At 33.5% G+C, this 23,101-nt stretch overlaps 14 protein-coding genes and 3 pseudogenes across 17 annotated transcripts, besides 5 other annotated features; 9 read left to right on the top strand and 8 right to left on the bottom strand.

The window, feature by feature from the left end:
- Positions 1-1,142: 1,142 nt before the first annotated feature.
- Positions 1,143-1,180: a mobile genetic element.
- Positions 1,143-1,180: a terminal%2Cinverted (terminal inverted repeat of Banshee-A3 transposon ID:TVAGG3_0104640).
- Positions 1,181-1,758: 578 nt separating this feature from the next.
- Positions 1,759-1,795: a mobile genetic element.
- Positions 1,759-1,795: a terminal%2Cinverted (terminal inverted repeat of Banshee-A3 transposon ID:TVAGG3_0104650).
- Positions 1,796-4,437: 2,642 nt separating this feature from the next.
- On the top strand, positions 4,438-4,680 carry TVAGG3_0104660 (serine threonine-protein phosphatase family; the record flags this gene model as incomplete). The annotated part of the gene is made up of 1 exon (XM_051222893.1): positions 4,438-4,680. The coding sequence occupies one exon, from the start codon at positions 4,438-4,440 to the stop codon at positions 4,678-4,680; it is 243 nt and encodes an 80-aa protein (XP_051107879.1).
- A 4-nt stretch (positions 4,681-4,684) lies between these two features.
- Positions 4,685-5,005, bottom strand: TVAGG3_0104670 (uncharacterized protein; the record flags this gene model as incomplete). Its single annotated transcript, XM_051222894.1, has 1 exon — positions 4,685-5,005. One exon carries the CDS (start codon positions 5,003-5,005, stop codon positions 4,685-4,687), a length of 321 nt encoding a protein of 106 aa, XP_051107880.1.
- Positions 5,006-5,056: 51 nt separating this feature from the next.
- On the bottom strand, positions 5,057-5,533 carry TVAGG3_0104680 (uncharacterized protein; the record flags this gene model as incomplete). Its single annotated transcript, XM_051222895.1, has 1 exon — positions 5,057-5,533. A coding segment is annotated over one exon (477 nt), but the record flags the coding sequence as incomplete, so codon positions are not given.
- Positions 5,534-5,978: 445 nt separating this feature from the next.
- Positions 5,979-23,101: part of a mobile genetic element that runs on past the window's edge.
- Positions 7,847-8,159, top strand: TVAGG3_0104700 (uncharacterized protein; the record flags this gene model as incomplete). The annotated part of the gene is made up of 1 exon (XM_051222896.1): positions 7,847-8,159. A coding segment is annotated over one exon (313 nt), but the record flags the coding sequence as incomplete, so codon positions are not given.
- On the top strand, positions 9,265-10,596 carry TVAGG3_0104710 (uncharacterized protein; the record flags this gene model as incomplete). The annotated part of the gene is made up of 1 exon (XM_051222897.1): positions 9,265-10,596. A coding segment is annotated over one exon (1,332 nt), but the record flags the coding sequence as incomplete, so codon positions are not given.
- TVAGG3_0104720 (DNA/RNA polymerases family) lies at positions 10,750-11,208 on the top strand (the record flags this gene model as incomplete). Its single annotated transcript, XM_051222898.1, has 1 exon — positions 10,750-11,208. One exon carries the CDS (start codon positions 10,750-10,752, stop codon positions 11,206-11,208), a length of 459 nt encoding a protein of 152 aa, XP_051107884.1.
- TVAGG3_0104730 lies at positions 11,362-12,027 on the top strand (annotated as a pseudogene). The gene has a single exon. A coding segment is annotated over exon 1 (666 nt).
- On the top strand, positions 13,029-13,970 carry TVAGG3_0104740 (organellar and viral DNA polymerase type B; the record flags this gene model as incomplete). Its single annotated transcript, XM_051222899.1, has 1 exon — positions 13,029-13,970. The coding sequence occupies one exon, from the start codon at positions 13,029-13,031 to the stop codon at positions 13,968-13,970; it is 942 nt and encodes a 313-aa protein (XP_051107885.1).
- TVAGG3_0104750 (organellar and viral DNA polymerase type B) lies at positions 14,444-14,854 on the top strand (the record flags this gene model as incomplete). The annotated part of the gene is made up of 1 exon (XM_051222900.1): positions 14,444-14,854. The coding sequence occupies one exon, from the start codon at positions 14,444-14,446 to the stop codon at positions 14,852-14,854; it is 411 nt and encodes a 136-aa protein (XP_051107886.1).
- TVAGG3_0104760 (KilA, N-terminal/APSES-type HTH, DNA-binding family) lies at positions 15,319-16,125 on the top strand (the record flags this gene model as incomplete). The annotated part of the gene is made up of 1 exon (XM_051222901.1): positions 15,319-16,125. The coding sequence occupies one exon, from the start codon at positions 15,319-15,321 to the stop codon at positions 16,123-16,125; it is 807 nt and encodes a 268-aa protein (XP_051107887.1).
- Positions 16,663-17,000, bottom strand: TVAGG3_0104770 (protein of unknown function, DUF4106 family; the record flags this gene model as incomplete). Its single annotated transcript, XM_051222902.1, has 1 exon — positions 16,663-17,000. A coding segment is annotated over one exon (338 nt), but the record flags the coding sequence as incomplete, so codon positions are not given.
- On the top strand, positions 17,463-17,945 carry TVAGG3_0104780 (uncharacterized protein; the record flags this gene model as incomplete). Its single annotated transcript, XM_051222903.1, has 1 exon — positions 17,463-17,945. One exon carries the CDS (start codon positions 17,463-17,465, stop codon positions 17,943-17,945), a length of 483 nt encoding a protein of 160 aa, XP_051107889.1.
- On the bottom strand, positions 17,962-18,381 carry TVAGG3_0104790 (protein of unknown function, DUF4108 family; the record flags this gene model as incomplete). Its single annotated transcript, XM_051222904.1, has 1 exon — positions 17,962-18,381. The coding sequence occupies one exon, from the start codon at positions 18,379-18,381 to the stop codon at positions 17,962-17,964; it is 420 nt and encodes a 139-aa protein (XP_051107890.1).
- Positions 18,417-19,652, bottom strand: TVAGG3_0104800 (uncharacterized protein; the record flags this gene model as incomplete). Its single annotated transcript, XM_051222905.1, has 1 exon — positions 18,417-19,652. The coding sequence occupies one exon, from the start codon at positions 19,650-19,652 to the stop codon at positions 18,417-18,419; it is 1,236 nt and encodes a 411-aa protein (XP_051107891.1).
- On the bottom strand, positions 19,681-20,486 carry TVAGG3_0104810 (annotated as a pseudogene). Its single transcript has one exon. A coding segment is annotated over exon 1 (806 nt).
- TVAGG3_0104820 (protein of unknown function, DUF4106 family) lies at positions 20,734-21,270 on the bottom strand (the record flags this gene model as incomplete). The annotated part of the gene is made up of 1 exon (XM_051222906.1): positions 20,734-21,270. One exon carries the CDS (start codon positions 21,268-21,270, stop codon positions 20,734-20,736), a length of 537 nt encoding a protein of 178 aa, XP_051107892.1.
- On the bottom strand, positions 21,941-22,907 carry TVAGG3_0104830 (annotated as a pseudogene). The gene has a single exon. A coding segment is annotated over exon 1 (967 nt).

The raw sequence follows: 23,101 nt of genomic DNA on the forward strand, positions 1-23,101 counted from the left end.
TATATTTTACCAGATTATCAAATATAAGAGAAATGAAATAAGGCATAAAAATATCATAGCATAATTATTGGATAAATGCATTAATAAATTATTTATATCATAATGAGAAAAAATCAAAATAAGAAAATGAGCATAATAATACCCAGATTTTCCTTACTTTTACCACTCCCCATGTAATTTCTGGGGAAAACGATAATTCATTTTTTTTATGGATGAATAGATCGTTTTCCTAGAAAGGACCTCATATCTCTGGCTAAAAAGAGTGTCAGATCCTAAATAGATTATTGATCTAGTGTACAAATCCAATAAAAAGCCTATTTTTTTGGCTTTTTTGGTGCTCATTTTTTCGAAGATCTACATGAATATGGGGAAACCATCGGATTTTTTTGGTTAACCCACATCTTCATGTAGTCTGGACTATCTTTCCTCGAAGGACCTCTTTACGGGTGTAAAAACTCATAAAGTTCTCAAAAGATTCATTCTCGATCTCCATGCTGAAAGAATTTACAATAAAAAAGAGATCTACGCATCAAACTACAGCCATAAATGAACTGAACCCCTAAAGCTCAGCTCTTAGTTTATCAAAAACGTCGAAATCCTTCTCATTGCAATCAAATTTTCTCAATAACTCATAAGAAAAATCGAATTTTGATTAAGCCGATGCTATAGGTATCACAAATACTACAAACTTGAGCAATATCGAAATTGCCAGCAAAAGTTTGAAATTGCATTGCTCATATTTGTTTTGTAAACTAAAAATCTGCTTATATTATTCATTAATTTTTTATATATTATTCATATACTTTATGTCATTCCAAACGGGAACCGCGGTTGGTTACCATGGATTTCCGTCACCGGTCACATTTTAAAGATTTTTAAAGCCTTATAAAAATATGCTTTGTAAATCATTTTTTGTAAATCGGCAAAAATTTGGTAATTTTCTTCAACTAATAAATCTGCGAATAGCATTTATAATACAAGAACAATCTTTTAAAATGCGTTTGATTCATTTTTGTATAATTTCATATAGGCACATATATTCTTCCGGGACTTTCCGGAAAAAACCAGAATTTTCGAAAAAGTGACACCAACTATTAAAGTTATTTTATTACTAGATTTATTTACAAATTATAAGATAATATTGTTGTAAACAGAAATTCATCAAAAGTGACACTTCAGAAAAGCTAAAATATTGAATTTTTGGAACTTTTGATAGAGCACGTTTTTAAATATTAATTAAAGTAAATGTATATTTTGTAAAGATTCTTTTTAATAAAAAAAATAAAATTTTGAAGAAGAACACAAAATCTTCTGAAAAATAATATCACATAAACTCATATTATTTTCTAATATATAACTATTTTATATAAAAATCAAATTCAATGATCTTAAAAGCGAAAGATAAACCTCAAAATTTACGAATATAATGAGTGGGAATATAATGCTTATCTATCATAAAACCATATGAAATATCAATTTTTGCTTTACGCCTATTCCCACTCATTATATTCGTAAATTTTGAGGTTTATCCTTCGCTTTTAAGATCATTGAATTTGATTTTTATATAAAATAGTTATATATTAGAAGATAATATGAGTTTATGTGATATTATTTTTCAGAAGATTTCATTCTATATGCCTATGAAAAGTACTCTCAAAACTAACTTTTTCCTAATTATAATTAAATCTAGAATATTGTATTATGCTTAGTATTATTTCATTTTTCTCATTCAATTTAGAATTTACAAATGTCAAAAAATTGAGAGCTGTCACTTTTGATGAATTTCTGTTTATTACAATATCATTAACAAAATATATTTTTAATATAAATAAAAAACTTTTTTATACAAAAAATTACAATCAATCGATAAATATTATAAAACATTTATTCCAAAAAGATTAAGTAATAGGTGGGATCCTGCATATAATATAATTTTATGTCATAAAGCTTACAAATTTTAGATGGACCACAGTGAGAATGTGAGTGGTTAATTTAAAGGTGGTCTGATAAAGATATCGAAGCTTACTCAACACAGCATGAAGCAGTTTCTAATACACAATCTTACTAGTGGTGTTTCGGTCGCCAGCGCTCTCATAGGGGTGCTGATTTCAAAAACCACTACTTCAAATTATTCAACAATACTCAATGCAGCATGAAGCAGCTACTACTGCTGTATCTTACTGGTAGCGTTTTGGTCGTTGGCTCTTGCACAGTCTCTCAGATTTTCAAAATTTTTTTTCAACACTATCTTGTTTCGCTCTCAGAAAGCTATCCTACAAAGACATCGAAGCTTACTCAACACAGCATGAAGCAGTTTCTAATACACAATCTTACTAGTGGTGTTTCGGTCGCCAGCGCTCTCATAGGGGTGCTGATTTCAAAAACCACTACTTCAAATTATTCAACAATACTCAATGCAGCATGAAGCAGCTACTAATAAATATATACATATATAAATATATACATATATAAATATATACATATATAAATATATACATATATAAATATATACATATATAAATATATACATATATAAATATATACATATATAAATATATACATATATAAATATATACATATATAAATATATACATATATAAATATATACATATATAAATATATACATATATAAATATATACATATATAAAAAAAAAAAAAAAAAAAAGGTAGTGGGGCTTCCAGGCACTTCGTGCCTTCTAGCCCTGATGATGTTTTGTAATAAATGAAGTTTTTTATTCGGAAAATTGTTAGTCTTCTGGGTCGAAAACATTATATATAATGTGTCGCTTTTCACAAATTATATATGTTTTCATGTTTTGTCAAACATGAACGTACATGTTTTGTCAAGACTTCTTCGTAAATGTTTTGTCAAGACTTCTTCGTAAATGTTTTGTCAAACATGAACGTAAATGTTTTGTCAAGACTTCTTCGTAATGAGTGTAAATGACCAAAAATATAATTTAGGTGAAGAGGTGAGATCTCACCTGTTTTCTCACCTCTTTTCTCACCTCTTGAATTTTCATGATTTCTTCGTAAATGTTTTGTCATTTTTCTGTCACTTTTCAGGAAAAAACATTTTTATTATTATATATAAATGAATTTTACAAAACCACCGTTACCGTTCTTTGGAAATAAGAGTAGATGTAAAGATATTATATTGAGAGAACTTAAGAAACTACCGAATGGTCTAACATTTGTAGATTTGTTCGGTGGAAGTTTCTATATATCCCATTTGTGCCATATAATATTCCCAGACTCAAAGATTATATGCAATGACTTCGACAACTATATGGACCGTCTCAAACATATTCCAGACACAAACAACATATTGAAAGAGTTAAAAGAAAAGATACCTATAGGTAAGATGGAACGTATACCATTAGATAAGAAAAATATTGTGAGAGAGGTTTTGAAAAAAGCAGAATATATAGACTGGGATAGTATATCTGCTAGACTATTATATAGTGGTTCTATAAGAGTTCATGACATTGAAACACTTATGTCAAAAGTTTTATATCTTAACTATACAAATGTTTTCAAACAGAACATAGAAAAATATATTGAGGGTATAGAGTTTGTGAGATGTCATTGGACAGATTTGTATGAAAAATATAAAGACAAGGAAAATGTTTTCTTTATAGTGGACCCGCCGTTCTATAACACATGGGATTTTCAATACCAAGTAGACTGGACTTTGAGAGACTCTTTAGAAACTTTAGACGTTATACATAACCATCCATGCTTTTACTTTACATCCGATAAAAGTGGTTTGGAAACCGTTATGAGATGGTTAGAGGACATACATGACTATGAGTTTATATATGACAAGATAGAATATGAGAGAGGTCCTATAAACTGGAGAAAGTGTCATAACAAAGAAATTTTATTAGTAAGTAAATGTGGTTTGAAATAGGACTACTTGTTTTAGGTTTTTTCCATTGTGTCATTTATTTATTTGACGTGGCAGAAAAGTACAGAGAATATGAAGATGAACCAATGCCTGCAAATGTTCAGTATATGTACTCGTAAGAGATATTTTTATCTAATATTAAATGGACGCACAGAACTTAGCGAATGCACAGCAACCTGGACAACCAAACCCAGAGAATATTCCAAATGAAGTTAGAATACAAACTGCAATGGCAAACTATGGTCAAGTGCCAACAGATGTACAAATGCAAACTGCCATGTCAAATGACGCTGCTGCGTTAGGTTTGCCACCATGGTATGCAAATATGAGATGGAAAGAGTTTTATACAAACCCTGAAGTGGGATATAAACAACTTTATGCAGATGACGCGAACACAGGAGTTGACCCAGAATATGTTTTCTACCAGAGGAGAAACAGAATGTATGAGCTCCAGTTAAAGAATGCTATGGAACTCAACAGGAAACGCAAAAGACTAGGCGGACATTAGATTTTTACATATAGTAAAATGGGTTTCTTCAGTAAGATAGGAAACTTCTTTCGAAATGTTGGAAGAGGTATATGGAATGGAATAAAAACCGTAGGAAGAGGAATTTGGAACGGAGTCAAAAATATTGGTAAAAGAGTAGGTCAGTTCGTTGGTATTATACCTAAAGACCCTGAACCAGAAGAGCAAGCTCCTGTTATACAACAGCCTGAACCTGCACCACAGTCTAGTTGGCAACCAAATCCAACACCTCAACCGTATTAAAAAATTATATTTTTACCGTTCGATAGTAGTTGTATATGAAACTAAGTTCTAAGTAAAACGCATGGTATAATGGAATTATTCTTTTTCTTCCATCTGTAGTAAACCATACTTGAAAGTCTGAAATACTTCCACTTGGTGGTTCGTATAACTTTGTAGGTTTTTCGTAAAAGTCATTTGCCAAGCATAAGAAAGAGTTTTGGGCGCCAGAAAATGAAGCATGAACAATAATAGCAGCTGGGTCGAAAACATTTTCATATGTTCCATTAGGGTTTTCGACTTCATAAAAGTCTGGGTGTACTGGATATGCTGCAGGCTGATTTAACATCCTCAAAAATCTATACCATGCCAAGTTGTTATATTTTGTAGAAATATAAACGTTTTCTCCAAGGTCTTCTATTCTATTGATTTTAACAGTTGCATTTTTCCTGTCATAAATAATATCGAGATGGTACTCTCCTTCGTCAATGTTATACTGGTTTGCATATTCGATATAGATGTCGTTTATTTTTTCTTGAAAAGCTTGAAGAGTTGTTTCTAAGTTTACAAGCAAACTAACTTGTAAAAGTTTTCCCTGTTCAAATTTCTCATACATACGTTTTTCTTTGTTATAGTATCGAACTTCAAAACCGACCGTAAATGGGAAACCATGTATGGCTTCTGAAATGAACTTCATTCTACGAAAGCCAATAGCTTTTGTGACGGATGGGTCTCTTAACCATCTTAATGGGTAGTCAAAACGATAGCCTTCATGCTTTACGGTCTCTGTCTCAAACTTTTGACCGACATTAGTAAAAAGTTCATCTAATGGTTTAGTTGTAGCAACTCTTGAATTTTCTTTTTCTATTGAAAGCATATTTTTCTAGAATAAAATGTCGAAAGATATTGCTTCATGAGAGAAATACAACACAAACCGACAACTCATTATGCAAGCTCTAAATAAGAACACAACAAACTTTTCAAACTATTCTAAGATATCTGAGTCATTGAAAGAAGGAAACTTAAAACTGACATTAAACCCAATGACAGATGAGTTTCTGTTTCAAGACAAGAAGCAATACTGTCTGTATAAATCCAACAAAAGGAACTTTAAACGAGAAACCTATAAATGAACTTCTTTTGAAAGCAGATGTTGACAAACAAAGCTGACAAAGAATATGTAGACGATGCAATAGCAAAAGGAAGAAAGAGCTAACAATGCTTATGCAACAAAAAGAACATACTCATCCTGAAATAGCAGACAAAACATATGTTGAAATAAAATGTCAAGTGAAGTGACAAGAGCTGAAAACGAATATTCTAAAAAGACTCATATACATTCTATATCTGAAATAACAGACTTACAAGAAACCTTAAACAGTAAAAGTGCCGTTGGACATACACATACCATTGCAAATATTACAAACTTACAAGAAACCTTAAACAGGAAAAGTGCCGTTGGACATACACATTCTATATCTGAAATAACAGACTTAAACGTTAGCCTTGAAAAGAAAGCAGACAAGAACCATACACATACAAGTTTTACAACTGTTGCTATAGAAAGTATTGAAGGAACGGTTGAAGGAACTGGTGGGGATGCATTATATTGTAAACCTCCTAACTTTCCACAAGGTTTAACATCGGATGACGACATAACGACGATGAGAAACATTAGATGTAAAGATGTTTATGTCATGAAGGATGAACATAATATTAAATTCACTGCTCAAGATTTATATGACAAGAAAGCAGACAAAACAGAGCTTCAAACATTAAAGACAGAAATGCTTCAAACATTATATCCTATAGGCTCTATTTATACGTCAATGAACTCTACCAGACCAGAAACAGTTCTGGGTTTTGGAACTTGGACTCAAATAGTCGACAGGTTTTTGTATTGTGCAAACTCTTCAAAGGAAACAGGTGGAAGTAAAACGATTTCAGGTGAAAATTTACCTGCACACAGTCACTACATAGATTTAAGTACATCTCAAGCAGGTTGGCATAAGCATAGATATTGGGATTGGGCAGCAATGACAAAAGGTAAAGGATATGATGTTAAAGACAACGTTCAGTTTGCTATAAATTGTTTCTGGGGTAACACTCAGGGAGATGGAAACCATACACATCGCGTTTCAGGATATACGCAAACAACGGGACAAAGTAAAGACTACATGCCACCTTACATGACAGTTTACGCATGGTATAGAATTGCTTAGTCGTCATTTTCAACTTCTTTAGCATATTCGTCAGGAGTTGTCTTATATTTGTTAGGAACTGTCTTTGAAAGTATACCACCTTGAACTTTGACAAGTTTGAAACGAGGTCTGACAATAGTAGTTTTCTCTTTGCTTGCAGTGTGTACATTTTGCCATGTTTGCCTAAATTCATAATATTCTCTTGTATACTTTCTTCTATTTTTACGAACACGAATGTGAGTACCTGTCGGGTTCCCATTGTTGTCATAGTCAATAGTATTTTCATATGGGTCGCGTTTAGGTATTTCTATTTTTACTTTGTCGCCTTTCTTAAGTTTGAAGCCCGGCATTCTTTCTTGTTTGTCTCTTTTGACTAAATTATTAAATATATAGTCTTTCTCTAAGTCAGGGTTGTTTTTCATTTCTTCGGGGGAGTGGTTTCCCAAACCTTTTTGTTTACGGTTATTGTAAATATTTAAAACTTGTCTCATCTTTGCCTGGGAGAAGTGTCTATACTTGTCATCATATGACATTTCATTTGCTTCACCACCTTGTGGTTGGTTTAAGTCTCTTAACATTTTTATACAACCGTCAATGACACCAAGAGCAGAATGGTTTTGGTCGACAATGAAATATTGGTTTACATTTTTTGAACGCAGATAGTTTTTTACATCATCTGATTTGAAAGAACTTTCACAGTCAGATGTCAGTTTTGTTGGATGGTATTTGTCAACGAATATTGTCAAAGCAGTTTTCACATCTAAAATATTTTTGGACCATAATGGTATGGCTTCACAGTATCTTGTGTTTTGACCGACAAATATTAGCCAGTATGGTGGTCCATCTTCTCTATACCTCGGAATGTTTTCCAAGATATCCATAAACCAAGCATTTGGTGTTGAACTAAAGATTTTTATCATGAGTGCTTTTTTGTTGCTTTAGAAACATAGGGGTCCTTGTTTGGATTCGTCATTTTTATCCTATAAGAAATGGGTTTATTTGGCGCATTAGCAGGAGTTGCATCTAGATTTTTACCCGCAGTGGGAACAATAGCCAGAGGTGTATTTGGAGTTGGAAGGAAGATTTTGAGTACATTAGGTATACTTAAAGAGAAAGCACAACCTATTATACAAACTGTACAGAAAGGTTGGGATGTAGCACGAGATGCAACAAATCTTATTCCAAATCCTGAAACAAGAGGAAAAGTTCAAGGATGGATGGACAATGTAGGAAGACAAGCAGGAAACTATTATAACAAAGCAAATGACTACTATAACCAAGCAGGACACTATATGGACCAAGGTGAAAGATTCTTTAACAGAGGATATAACCATGCACAACAATGGGTAAACAATAACCAACCTCAACCGCCTCAAACGTGGGGAATGTAAAGTTTTTTACTGAGATGAAATGAACAATACAGCATTGAGACAAATGGGTTCAAGATGGATTTGTCGGCTTCCAGCAGTTACACAACGTGTTTGTCAAGTTCTTCCTATACCTCAGGAAGTTTTAGACCGACTTAAAAACAACAACAACCAGTTGAAAACAAACCAAACTAAAATTTTTTACTGAGATGAAATGACCGAAGAAGTTGAAACGGTAGATTTGACACCACAAACAAAAGTTCAGAACCATTGTCAAAACCTGTCAAAGAACTTACAGATGAAGAGAAAAATTCAATAATAGAAAGTGCCAGGTCTGGAAATACAAACCCTAACTATAAAGTCACTTTTCATAGAAATGGAACGGCAAGTATCTCAAAAAAGAAACAGACTCTCACAAATAAAATATTGAAGTCTGAAGGAGCTTTCGAGACAACAGATGGAAAAGTTTACTTCACTGACCAACAGTTCATTATAGAACATCTCATTGACTTAGAGTCGAAATATTCTAAACTTTACAACAAACACAAAAAGTTGAAAGGAAAACAAAAACAAATGGCATATGATATTTATGAAGATGTTGACGATACAACTGTTCCTGCAGGTGAGGTAAAGTCAGAGGAACCGAAAAGTGACGAAAAACCGATAGAAGAAGAAAAACCAAAAACTGAAGATAAACCAAAACCAAAGTTTAGTTTCCAAACTAAACCAAGTCAACCTTCATTAGCTGGTATGGGTTGGCGTCAAAGACTTATGGCAGCAGGCGGTTATGTAAAGTAAAGAAAAAAAAATATTTTTTTATTTTTATAAAAATGCCCCCATATAGAATGGATAGAAAATCTGCTAGAATAAAAGCAGAGTTGCAAAGATATGGTTGGAGAGTTTCGAAGAAGTTTAAATATAGGAAGGGAAGACCCATAAAAGTCTATGACAAACTGGCTGGTCTTCGCTACGAAATGGATTTGGAAACAGCACGTGCAAATTATCCAAACAGACTAGAGAGGTTAGAAGAAGAACGTCTTATGGACATGCCTTTCGATGTTAGTGAACCTCAAGTTGAAGGACACGACGGCTTTGCCAGATTCTACTGGAAACATGACGAACAATTGCATCCTTTGAGAAGGAAAAAAGGAAAAGGTGAAGACGCACATGCTCCCATGGAAAGAACAAGATATGCATATGAGAAGTATCGTGAAGTTAGAAGTCAAATTACATCTGGTCGAACCTTTACAGTAAACTTTGACGAAGGAAAGAACAAAGAAGGCTTCATGGGTGTACTTGCTGCAATTCAAGATGGAAATAAGAAAGGATACAATCTCAGATTGACCATAACAGATTTGGATGGTCACATTTACTATGCAAATGGCAATGAACAAACAGCTGCAAAACTTCTTGACGCTTTCAAGACTACAAAGAGAGAACAAATGGTTGACTCCGACTCAGACATTTTGAATGCAATTGAAGGAATTGCAAGTGTCAAGTTCGAATGGTACCAACCTAACCCTCAAGCAGTCAGACAACATGCTGGATACTTCCCGTTCATAAATAAGTCTGACATTGACTTGACAAGGTATGGAATTTACAATTCAATTGAAACAATTGTCAATGAACCTTGCATTCTTACATGTCTCAGGAACTCTGGTCTTGTTACAGATGAGAAGATGAAGTATCTTGAGTCATGTGTGAAGACAAGGTACATTCTCAGAGGTCAATTGGCAAAAATTGCACCGTTGGCAAATGTCAATATCCGAGTCAACATACCTACAGCTAAAGGTTCTTCACATGACGACTATGTTGTTGAGTTCAATTTACCATGGTTGAAGATTGCAATTGTCCACAACCACTTCATGTTGAACGAAAGTCTTACAAACCCATTGTTCGGAAAAGGCAAGTGCAACATTGTCAGAGCTGTAAACATTCTTTTCGAGAAAGGTTTGTTGGAACCAATTCCAGATGACAAGCTGACAGAAACTTTTGTACCAAAAGACGAAACAAACTTTTCACTGTTAGCAAGACCAAAAGTTGTTCCAGACAAAGTTCTAGTACAAAAGAAGTACACAATTCCACAAGGAGTTGGATTGTTCGGATACCAACCTGAACCAGAAGAACTTCCAATGAGGTTGCAAGAACTTCAAGATGCTATAAACAAACTTCCATTGAGACATCCAATTGACGTCAAATTGTATTGGAGAGCATTTGAGTTAGGTCAGAAGGTTTTATATGAAACAGGTTGCTTCGACGATGTTTATGAGATAACAGGAGAAGTTTCTCAGAAGATAAGAGACTCACTTGAATTTCCACAAACTGGACCAATTGGTTGCGACAAGTTCGACTCAAACGAAAAGATATACTATGTCGACCTTAACGCTGCATACATGAGGTTTGTCCAATATATTCCGACTGGAATTCCAAACGAAGATGGTGAGTTCCCGGGAAGGAACTATACAGTTGGAAAAGTCATACAACAACTGTATGATATTAGGAAAGCTTCAAACCCCAAACTTGCAATGACACTCAAATTGCTTATGAATTCGACATGGGGATATTCCATTAAGAAACCTCAAGAGATGAAGAGTAAACATTATGAGAAGGTCGACAACTTTGTTGAAAGGTTTTCTCCTTTTGTTTTGAAGTACGAATTCACTCAAGGTCAAAGTGGCTTAGTAACCACATTAAAACCTATTGTCGAACATTGGTCTTACCCTCAGTTCGCAAAGGCAGTCCTTGACAACTACAACAAATTCTTCTCCGAAGTCAAATCCAAAGTGAAGGTTTACTATGAGAACATTGACGCACTCATGACGAACGAAGAAGGATACAACAAACTCATTGAAATGGGAATGGTCGGTGAAAAGATGGGCTGTTTTAAGCTAGATAAGGTATTTTCCGAAGTTCATGTAATATCGAAAAGGAAATATTGGGGCATACTTGAAGACGGCACAGAAATAAAACATTGCATGAAATAAAAAATTTATTTTTAAAAAAGTGACATTTTTAAATTTTATTTGAAATGTACGCTGAGTTTGTTAGTGAACCTCAAGTTGAAGGAAACTTGTTTGTTAGATGAGAAATATGAAATGGCATACCATTTTAAAACAATATATTTTTACATATATTAAATGCTTCAGGTTGAAAAACAAAGAACAAAAGTAGCAGATACAAAACCGTTAGACTATATCTTTACAAATGCTGGTAGGACTATTTCAGATGAAGAAATTTCATCCGAGCATACAGGTTTGACTATCCAATTCGTTGGCTTCAAAGTCCTTCAGATGCAAAGGCAATAGGATTTAGAAGAGTTTTGTTTTCAAATAGAACTAACGCATTTATGTTCGCAGTATATTTTCATGGGCAGTATAAAGGTCATGATGGTCTAATAGACAAATTTGACGAAATGAGAATCTTTACAGTTCGTTCAGACGAAAGTCTTGAGAAAACTCTAAATGACTTTCAAACTCAAATGAACAAATATTATTGGGAATTTCAAGAAAATACGACTCTTTACTAAATGGAACATACTATCTGAAACTAGAATATGACAAGATGAACTCCACCGTTTCATTTCAAAAGATTGAAATTAACCCTCCAAGAGATACAGAGTTTTTATATTGGAAAGTAGACAAACGTTCTTGGGCACAATTTCTTCGGTTACTAAACCAGAACGAACCATTACCACCAGATGGTCCATTTCAATTTATACTTCCACCAGCAGATTTGACAGTTTATAGAAACGTGTTTGACCCTCAAAATGTTATGTGTCATGCAAGTTTCAGTTCAAGCAACAATAGTTTTCTATGTATTGGTAAGGACTTTTATGACTTTGCTTCTAAATTCTACGAACCACCTAGTAACAGTTTCTCTGACTTTCAAGTTTGGTTCACAACAAATGGTGTGCAACATATTATTCCATTGTACTATGACTTTTATCTCGAATTGTCTTTCATATATAACTACGGAAAAGTGCTGAAAAAGTATTGAAAAATAATGTTTAGGGTAGAAGGTTAGATCTAACCTGTTTTCTCACCTCTTTTCTAACCTCATGAATTTTCATGAATTTTCCCGAAATAAAAAATAAAGTTATTTTTATATAAAATTCATGCGGGAAATTCTTGAGTTTTGGTTGAAAGAATACGGTGGAGCCAAAAAGTGGCTCGACCTCAAAACAAGCATTTTATGAGCTTACAAAGGGTGTTATGAATGAATTCAAAGGTATTTGCATACATCCTGACCTCGTTCATTTTGTTGCTGAATTCAGCAAAAATAAAGTTTATGTTAGAATGTTAGATCTAACCTCTTTTCTAACCTGTTTTCTAACATGGTCTAAAACTCTCGAAAATCATGAAATTTACACCAAAAATATATTTTAGGGTAGAAGGTTAGATCTAACCTGTTTTCTAACCTGTTTTCTAACCTGTTTTCTAACCTCTTGAATTTTCATGACTTCTTCGTAAATGTTTTGTCAAGACTTCTTCGTAATGAGTGTAAAGGACCCAAAAATATAATTTAGGGTAGAAGGTTAGATCTAACCTGTTTTCTAACCTGTTTTCTAACCTCTTGAATTTTCATGACTTCTTCGTAAATGTTTTGTCAAACATGAACGTAAATGTTTTGTCAAGACTTCTTCGTAATGAGTGTAAATCAGACAAAAATAATGTTTAGGGTAGAAGGTTAGATCTAACCTGTTTTCTAACCTCTTTTCTAACCTCTTGAATTTTCATGAATTTTCCCAAAATAAAAAATAAAGTTAGTTTTATTTTTTTATTTTTTTTATTTTGTATGTAAAGATATGATTTCAACAATCGGCACAACAACAATTCAAACAACAACAGCACCAAACTCGTTAGTTATGAATCCAACATCTATGTTAGTAGAAATGAAAAGCTTCATTCCTTCTTCATATACTTTTGAAACAAAAATCCAGAAGATAAAGCAAGAACTTTTAACAAGTAATTTAGACTGTAGTGCGAAAGATGAAACAAATGAACAGTATCTTTATGAAATGCAGGACATTATTGACCATTTACCCAAATTGCCTGAAATTCAGCAACAAAAACTCACTATTCCTGAATTCGATGAAATAGAAGTCAAAGCAACTGACTCAGTAGAAATAAAGAAGTTCATACGAAAGGTAAACTATGAGTTTCTAGGATTTCATTGCAACCATAAGGTTATGGACAAAGATTGCGACATGTTATATAAGAATGTTTCTGACATATATAAATCTGAAGAATTTAAGACCTACGACAACTTTGTTTCGTTAGTTGCTGAATGTGTATGGCAGATAAGAGATAAAGATAGAAGAGGTAAGGTATGGAATGAACAGATAAAACCCGCTATGTTTGAGATGAAGAGAGCAATTGACGCCTTAGTTGTTTTAGCAGGTAAGGTTTCAGAATATAACGCAAAAATGAACCCGCAATGTTCTAAATGTAAAGCAGCAATAAGAAAATATAACTACTCCGTCAAAGAGATAGAACGTATGAGAAACGACTATGCAGACTTAAAGAAAGAAGCAGAAAAACCAGCAGAAGATAAAATGGACATGTTAGCATTTCTGAACAAAAACTATCCAACAGCAGAAGATTTCCTTCTATCTGACGTCAAGAAGAAGTATAAAGAGACTTTCGGCATAGTTAAAACTTTTGACATACTGACAGAAGAAATAGAAGCTACAAAACTGTTTAGGATTTCAAATATACATCGTACAATTCATGTAAAACGCTTATAAAATAACTGAGGTGAAAAAACAGGTGAAAAAACGGGTGAGATCTCACCTCTTCACCTAAACTTTATTTTTGCTGAAAAATGACCAAATTTCATGAGTTTTGTGTGTTTTAGACCATGTTAGAAAACAGGTGAGAAAACAGGTGAGATCTCACCTCTTCACCTAAACTTTATTTTTGCTAAAAAATGACCAAATTTCATGAGTTTCCTTAAGACAGAAAAAATAAAGTTAGTTTTATTTTTATTTATTTTTTTATTTTGTATGTAAGAACATATATGACAAACACTGAGTTTGAAACAGTTAAAAAGATAGACAATAACACTAAATTGGTTAGAATAGGTGATTTAAACGTAAGATACTCAAAGAAATACAACAAATATTCTTTGTCAGACATTATATCTCCATCTGGAAAGAAACCGAAGGACTGGGTTAGAATTGCTTCTACTCAGAAAATTTTGACAAGAAATCCTGAGCTTATGATATCGGTAAAATTCTATGGAACTGCAGCATATCTCATTGACAAAAGTCTTATACCAATAGTTTTGTTATGGTTAGACCCAGTTGTTGGATATAACTTCATAACATATGGTTCATTCGATACGGAACGTTGCAGTGAAGGCTTACTTTACATCGTTCAGAAACCGAAGGACTTCAATACAAAGAGATATAAGATAGGAAGAACATATAATATAACTCAAAGATATGACAGTACAGTCAATAGAGTCAAGGTTGTGTTTGTTAATGATATGAGAGCTGCTGAAACAGAACTACTTGAAAAGTTTGAGAAAATATATGGTGCTCCCATAAAAGGTAAAGAAACGTTTGAAGTAGATGAGATAGATAAAGCTATAAAATTATTTGACGAAGTTGCTGAAAAATACATGTAAAAATAACGTTTACCATGTAAAACGCTTGTGAAAAAACAGGTGAAAAAACAGGTGAGATCTAACCTTCTACCCTAAAATATATTTTTGCTGAATTCAGCACAAAAATCTGAGTAAAATGGCATAAGATTGCTTCCCTCGGAAAACCGAGAGAAGAGATTCCGTACGAAAACAGTGAAGAACAGCGAGTACGTTAAAAAACGTAGTCGCCTAAAACTCATGAAAACAGTGAAGAACAGCGAGACCGACTTTTTTCGGGGTCGCCTAAAACTCATGAAAACAGTGAAGAACAGCGAGTAGGTAAAAAAACCCAGTCGCCAAAACTCTATGAAAACAGTGAAGAACAGCGAGTACGTAAGAAAACGTAGTCGCCTAAAACTCATGAAAATCATGAATTTCCTTAAGATAGAAAAAATAAAGTTAGTTTTATTTTTATTTATTTTTTTATTTTGTATGTAAAGACAGATATGTCAACATCAGAGAACACAACAACAGTTATAGTCCATGAAGCTATAAATGAAGAATACGAGTACATACAGTTTAACAAACAACTCCGTCTCATTCGTTCGGTCAAAGATGACATGTACCAAATGCAAAGTATTTTGAATGCTCTTCGTTCTACAAAGCAAGCATATCATTGGTTTGAAAACCAACAGACAAAAGAACTTTTAGAAGAATTTCCTCATATGATTGCTTCCCTCGGAAAACCGAGGGAAGAGATTCCATTCGAAAATCGCAAGAATTTGGCTCCTTGTTTGAAAGGATATTATGTACATAGACTTCTTGTAAATGCTGTTGCAATGTGGGCTTCACCTCGTTACGCTTGTTATATTTTCATGATGTTAGATGAAATTCATAGACAAGAACGTGAAGAGATGGAAAACAAGCTTGAAGCAAAAGACAAAAACATTCAGAAAAGAATACCACGTTCGGTACCAAAAGGAAAGGAAAAGAACTATAAGTATATGATTTATACTGAAGAGATGGAAAATGAAGAAGATAAAGATATGGTTATGTTGCATTTAGTCAGAAGAAACAACAAAAGCTTTTACGACCTTGCTAAGATTTACAAATCTGACAGAAATTGGTTCTATCGCGAAAACTTACCGATTTCAATGACACCGAATGAAGATGTGAAACAAAGAGTTCAAGATACGTTACCTCAAACACACTATGATATTAAAGGTTGTACAATTCTTACATTCAAAGAAGATTTGCCATTGTTAAAGGAAAAAATAACAGAGTATTTTGACAACTTCAAACAAGTAGAGTAGATGAACCATTTATTTTTCAAGCTTGACTTCAGATGGCTCAGGTAGCTCTATAAAGTAAATTGCCTTGTCAAATCCTTCTGGCATTCCGAGTCCTTCCTTCCGACAGAAAAATATTTTCCCGACAACTGGAAAAAAATTTCCTTCCGACAGAAAAAATTTTTCCCGACGACAAGAAAAAATTTTCCAGTTGTCCGTCCGTAAACCATTCAAATTTTCGAAAATTGAGAACTTTTTGGTCGAACTTCAGGAAAAGTTTTTCCTTCCAACAGAAAAAATTTTTCCTTCCGACAGGAAAAGTTTTTCCTTCCGACAGGACACAAACGGATGACTGACGTTCCTCTTCCTGAATGCCTTCCAAAGCCAGAAGAACCGAAAGCTGCAGAACCACAACAGACTTACTTACTAAGACTAAACACTTAGATTTTTCAAGCTTGACTTTTTACAATTTGAACTTTGTTTGCGTAGATATGAATTCTGAAAGAAGTATGAGGGTCTTGTATGACTTTGTACTTCTCCCATAGTTCATGTCTGTCAAACTTACCTGCCATGGACTCTTTCATAAGTTCCATGAAATCGTCTTCGGACAATCCGGGGAAAAGTATAATGTCAGTAAGTATTCTTTTAACATCCTTACTTAAACTCTTTGCTGTCTGTACACATATTACGACTGAGATGTTAAAGTGTCTGAGCTTCTTAAGAATTCGACACATGTCTTGTTCTCTGTTCTTTAACAAAGGATGAGAAGCAAAGTCATCTAAGATAAGAAGACATCTATGAGGGTATGTCTTCCAATCGTAAGATTGCAATTTCTTCGAAATGTATTCTATCTCTTTCTGTTTGTTTCTGAAGTGTTTCTTCTCTAATATTCTCTGCATTTCCTCATTTGGGTCTTTGAACTTAGAATTTATATACTCATTTATAGCATTGTACTTCAAAACTCTTCTTTGGTACTTCTTTATCCAATCTAACAACTCAGTATCCTTTATACATACTAACTTAGACTTCTTTATAATATCTTTGAACGAATTGACGGTTTGGTCAAATTGACCAGAAGTACTACAAATGACTACTAACTCATAGAATGGGTTCTTCTCATCTAGTTCTTGTTGTTGTGCAGCCATTTTAAGATAAGTGAAAGTCTTACCCGACCCAGGTGGTGCAATTAGACCTGTTATACCATTCTGAGCAAATAAGAACTTGTCATGTATAGGTTTTATCTGAGCATTTTCTAACTTCCTCTTGTTCTTGTTTAAAACATTCTCAAATTTCTTGTCAATGTCAGCAAACTTTTTTTCTAACATATTTTTAGAAAAATTAAAATTTTTATCTTTTAGAAAATGTCTAGCGATTTCGCTATCTATATTCGAGACAAACTTTTCGACAGCAAAACATCTGTCGACCATAAAATCTTACATAGTGTAAACAAGAAAGGTGAATTTGTTCTAAAGTTCTGTTTCTGGGAATATGACAAGAACCATAAAACATTACAAAGAGCAGTCTTAAAATTTGTCAATGACAGACTTGTTGACAGAGATGACGCCGATTGGAAAGATGAAGTCCAACAAAAGTTCTTAGAATGCAAAGAAGACACATGCGCTGTTCTTGAAGATGAAATAGAAAACAGAATAGATGAGCTATTAAAGGACAAAGAACTTTTACATAGATATGGTTCTGAGAAATTTGACATATCTCCACCAGAAAAGAAGAAGAAGAAAGAGAAGAAAGAAAAGAAAGTAGAAGAAGAGAAGAAAGAAAAGAAAGTAGAAGAAGAGAAAAAAGAACCTGAACCAGTTCCAGAGAAAAAGAAATTTGACATGTAAAAATAAAATTTTATTTTTAGAACATTTCAGGGTCAATGTCAATGTTCTCTTCCTCTTTAGGAGTAAACACTGGCTTAGACTCTAAAATCTTTTTACCCAATTTACCTTGAACTTCTACAACTTTAGACTCATAATATTCATAGTCGTCTGCTTTCTTTGGTTCATAAGGTATAACAAGTTTGTATGCTTTGCCTTCTTTAAGGTTTGAGAACCTTCTGTCAAAATTTTCTTTGACTGCTAACAAACCTTCTATGTCTAAGTCTTCAAATTTCGCACCATTTTTAGTCACAATAGCAAACTTAACTGGTTCGATGTTCCAAACTTTGCTGAATGAAGACTTTTCAAAATGGTAGAAGTAAACATTCAAATATGTGAATGGGTCTAGTTCTTCTTTAAGTCCTGACATGTACTTGTTTACTGAGATGAATTTTGTCATCTTTTCTATCGGATAAAAAAATATTTTTTTTAAATTTACTCAGAAAAATTTTTCTTTGTATATACACCATTCTGTACGTCTAAAAGACTTTTGACATTTGCCAAGAATGTTCGTTTAGACGCTGTCATATAACCATATTCTTGACAATATTGTTTATACGAATCGTACAATGACCTTTCATCTAATGACACAAAGTCAGTTTCATCTATGAACAGTTCATATACACTCTTGTTTGCTTCTAACAATGTTTGTCTCTCTTCGGTATGTGGAATTTGTCTTGGATTGAACTTTGAAATATCTAATGTCATAAAATATGAGAACAAGTGGTTGTAAAAGTCAGATGTCAAAGTTTCTGCTAAGTCGTCAAAATATTCTGTATCTTGCATATGAGAATCTGACGTTCTGACAACTACATATCTTCTGTCAGAACTTTCTAACTTCATCGGAACAGTATTGTTTGAAACCATAATGAAGTTTGCAACATTTTCACAAACTCTTTGGTCTTTATACTTTCTTTCAACAACTCCAACTTTATCTGTTATAAGACTCTTCAAAGCATCTGAGTTCAAAACTTTTGTTGTATCTATACTTTGAAGTTCATTGCAAACTATAAGTTTCATATTCTCTATTGAGGAGTTAAATTTACCGCAGATGTTTTCTAAGTTTGTCATATTAGGGTTCGAATAGCCCTCTAACAGTTTGCACAAAATATCTGTAAAGAATGTGTTCTTACCAGTTCCTTGTTTTCCAATTATAATGAGAGCAGTTTCATTTTTAGCACTTGGATGTTGTAAGATGTTTGCAAACCAACATAAGATATACTCATAAACCTTTTCGTTTCCATTGCATATAATTTCTTTGACATGGTCTAACCAAGCTTCTATAATATTTTCTTTCCATTCTACTTGTTCGTATTTATATCCAGTGAAGATAGAATAGAAGTTTGGAGAAGGTGTATAGAACTTTATACCACGAACTGAAAAATCTTCAAGTTTTGACAATAAGATATCCCAAGCATCTAACATCTTCATTCCAACTTGTACGACTTTTATTTTCTTAAGTTTTTGTCTACATTCTTGTTCTGAAACTATTGTTGCTCTTGGTTTGTTAAAGACAACATCCCATTCTTTCATAACATAACATTCTGGGGCAGAGTCGACATAAATGACTAAACGTTTCAAATTCTCGACTGCTTTGTTATAGTCTCTAAATGGACACATATTTCTGAATGCTTGGAAGTCATAAAAATCTGAAACATCTATTCTGTACATTTTTATAAAAATAAAAAAAATATTTTTTTTATTCTTGACTTTGTTGTTGCATTTGTTCCATTTGTTGCATTTGTTGTTCTTGAGCTATTTGTTGTTGAAGTTGTTCTTGTAATACAATACTTTCACCAGTTGCATCTTCCAATTCGAAACTTTCTGCCGTCATTGACAAATACATAGGACATAAAAGTTTTACAGGAACAAAGTTTGCGTCAACTAATGTCAACGTTATACTTGCCAAAGTGTTTGAGTTCACTAAGGTTGAAAATTCTGCATTCGAATGAACAATAGGCAAACCAGCAGAGAAAGTATTGTTTATACGCATAAGTATCTTTTGGTCATAGTAGTTTCTGTCGACATTCGAATAACACTTTGAACCTAAGTTTGAAACAATATATAAGATTGGTGTGCTTAATGTCAATGGAATAGACATTCCTTGTATGACACCTTTTCCTGTTATAGGAAACTGTTGGTAGTAAAAACCAGAAATAAGTTTTGTATTATAGCTCATATCGTTTATAGTAAACTCAGTCGGACATCCAAACATAATGAAACCTGCTCTAGTTGCAGCACATGTTACACCCGTACTTAAAGTATTAAATAAGTCAACAAAACCTGTTGGTGGTATATCTGAGTAAGTATCTTCAAAGGAGTATTTTTTACCATTCACAACAATAAAGTCTTCTGGTGTCAAAAGAGCAAAAGGGCTTTAGTCGTCATTGTGTTTAAGGTTAGTTTACAATATCGTCCTTGAGGACTTTGTAAGTTTGTTGTTATAGAATTATATGACTCAGGGTTTTTAGTCGTAATAGTATAAACCATTATATCTTCTGCCATTTATATATATTTAAAAGTTTTTCTGAAAGTGGAGAAGAACTTCATCTAAACTTTCACATGGCGTTTCTTGAAGTTCTCTGTCTAAGAAGTTCAAATATTTTGTAAAGACATAGAACTTTCCTTTGTCTACACGAACAAACAAAACAGGGTCTTTCATATCGTTCAAAAGTGTGTAAAGTCCTTTACATGAAATAAAGTCTATATTATTTTTCTTCAAACATCTTTCAAGAAGTTTTGACATTTTTACTTAGCAAATAAATTTTAATGAAATGTTGTGGTCGTCAAATATTTTTATGACGTCTGGGAAACTATACTTTAAGTTCAACGTTTCACCTCCTTTCATAACGTATATCTTGTCAATGACATTATATGAAACACCACAGCAACTAATGTCGGGTTCTATTTCTTTGATGTTTATATCGTCTGCCTCTGTCAAAAGTTTCAATAGTTCTTTCAAAACTTCATGAGGTGCAATGACATATGAGTTCACTTTTACAGGGTTGTGTTCGACCAAGTTTAACATTATACTTAAAGCTTGACAAATCTTCTCCTGAGTTTGAAGTTTGTCTTTAAGTTGTTGGTAGTCATTTCGAATATCTGCAACAGAACTTAAGTCTCTGCTAACTTCAGGATATGTTGGTTGTTCTTTTACAGGAACAATTGTTATACCATCTTCGTCTTCGTATGGTTTCCCCACTTCAACATCTCTGTCTTTGACATTGACAACAACACTTTGACTGTTTGTTTGAGTTGGTGAATTTAACTTCACATCTGCCACCGCCATTAAACCTTTTGAAACACTCACGCTTCTATTTTTCGGAAATGACATTTTACTTAGAATAAAAAGATGGACGTATTCGAGTATCTCTTCGAATTGAAGCAGAACAAAGTTTACACACACAAACAATACAAATACATTGACAGAATAGTTCTTTATACAAACAATGGTAAATGTTATAGAATAGCAATATTTGCTGAACCAAAATATTTCCATAAAGCAAAGAAAGTTGGTATAACTGAAATGGTGAAAGTTCTTGACGTTGACAAAAATATAACAACAAAACTTACAGATATTTCTAAAGGTAAGTTTATCTTACAATATTATGTCAAAACTGGCGTACTGTCAATATTTGACGGAGAGAAGTCAGTTCAAGAACAACTTACTGACCTGCTGCCAAAATCTGCTCGATGGAAGCTGTCGTTATGCCAATCTGAGGAGCCCCAGCAGGTTTCATCGAACGAATCTTCAAAAGAGCATCTTCCGTGAAAAGTGCTATTGGTTTTGTAAACTTCTTTGCTCTCAATTCATCTGGACCGTCTCTGTCACCAGTATATTGTATTTGAACTGTACCAACAGTTGAAATACCACCCATAAAGTCTTCTGAGTCAGCAAATGGAATGCCAAGCCAAAAGTTTGAACGGTCTCCATTTGTATATTGAGTTTTTTGACCTCCTGTATGAGTCCATACTTTCACATATGCATAATAGAACTTTGCATTTCAGGGTTAATGGTCGTTGTGAAGTTGTTGTTAAAGTTCATAGCATCTAATGTCAAGTTGTATGACCTCATATCCTCAACTGTAGAATATTCTTCTCTTGGATAATATTTGCCATCTATGTTTATATGATATTTAATACCGGGGTTGTAGAAACAAGAATAGTCATTTATAGTTCGTCTGAACAGTACAAACATAGTATCTGCATGTTTCATTGCAGTTGTTAAAGCAATATCTGTTCTTGCACCTGGGTCAGCACTTTGGTTTCCAACTTCACCTGCAAAGTCTTTGACAGATATTTGGTGTATAGGGAACATAAGTGGAACTGCAATATATTTGGCAGCTAAAGCATTTGAAATATCTGGGTCCAACATATAGACTGCAAGTCTGCTTTCTATTCTCTTGCATTCAAACTTTTCGCATGTGAACTTAACTGGGTCCCAAGCAGTTCCAGCAGCATTGAAATAATAGTTTACTTCATTGTTGAAGTTTGAGAAACCAAAGTCTAAGTCAACTTTGTCTTTGCAAAAGTCACAGAACTTGGCTCCACCAGTTCCAGCTATAGTAATGCTGAATGGGTCTTGTGTTGGTGCAATGACTAAGTTATTTTTGCTTGGAGTAAGTTCGATAGAAATTTTTCCTGCCCAGTTTGGCAAGTATCTTAAAAACCTGAAGATGAGGAAAGATGACAAAGGAACTCTAAGTTTCAGTTTTACTTTGGTTACTGCTGCTGCAGTTTGTCCAGAAAGGTTAACATAAACTCCTGGAACGTTAGGGTCAAGTCTTCTTATTTCTCAATAGTTGCATACTGGTCTGTTTGTTCTCTAGCTTGTGGTTGTACTGAGTTTCTCAAAGCGAACCATTCATAGTTTGCCCATGTTACTGTTTGAACTAAGTCAGAGTTAGAATATATCTTATATCCCATGAAAACTTCTGGAGCATATTGGTATCCGACATAGAAAATTCCATTGCAACCTTTCTTGTCAGACAACTTGGCAGAAGGTTTTATTTCAATGTCTTGTTCCACGTATAAGAATGAGTTGTCAATAGAAATAATATGAAACCTGTCGCAAGCAATATCTACTGTTGTTGAAGAACCTTCTCCAAACTCACCTACGT

Source organism: Trichomonas vaginalis, chromosome IV (genome assembly GCF_026262505.1).
Source record: "Trichomonas vaginalis G3 chromosome IV, whole genome shotgun sequence".
Taxonomy (NCBI): domain Eukaryota; phylum Parabasalia; order Trichomonadida; family Trichomonadidae; genus Trichomonas; species Trichomonas vaginalis.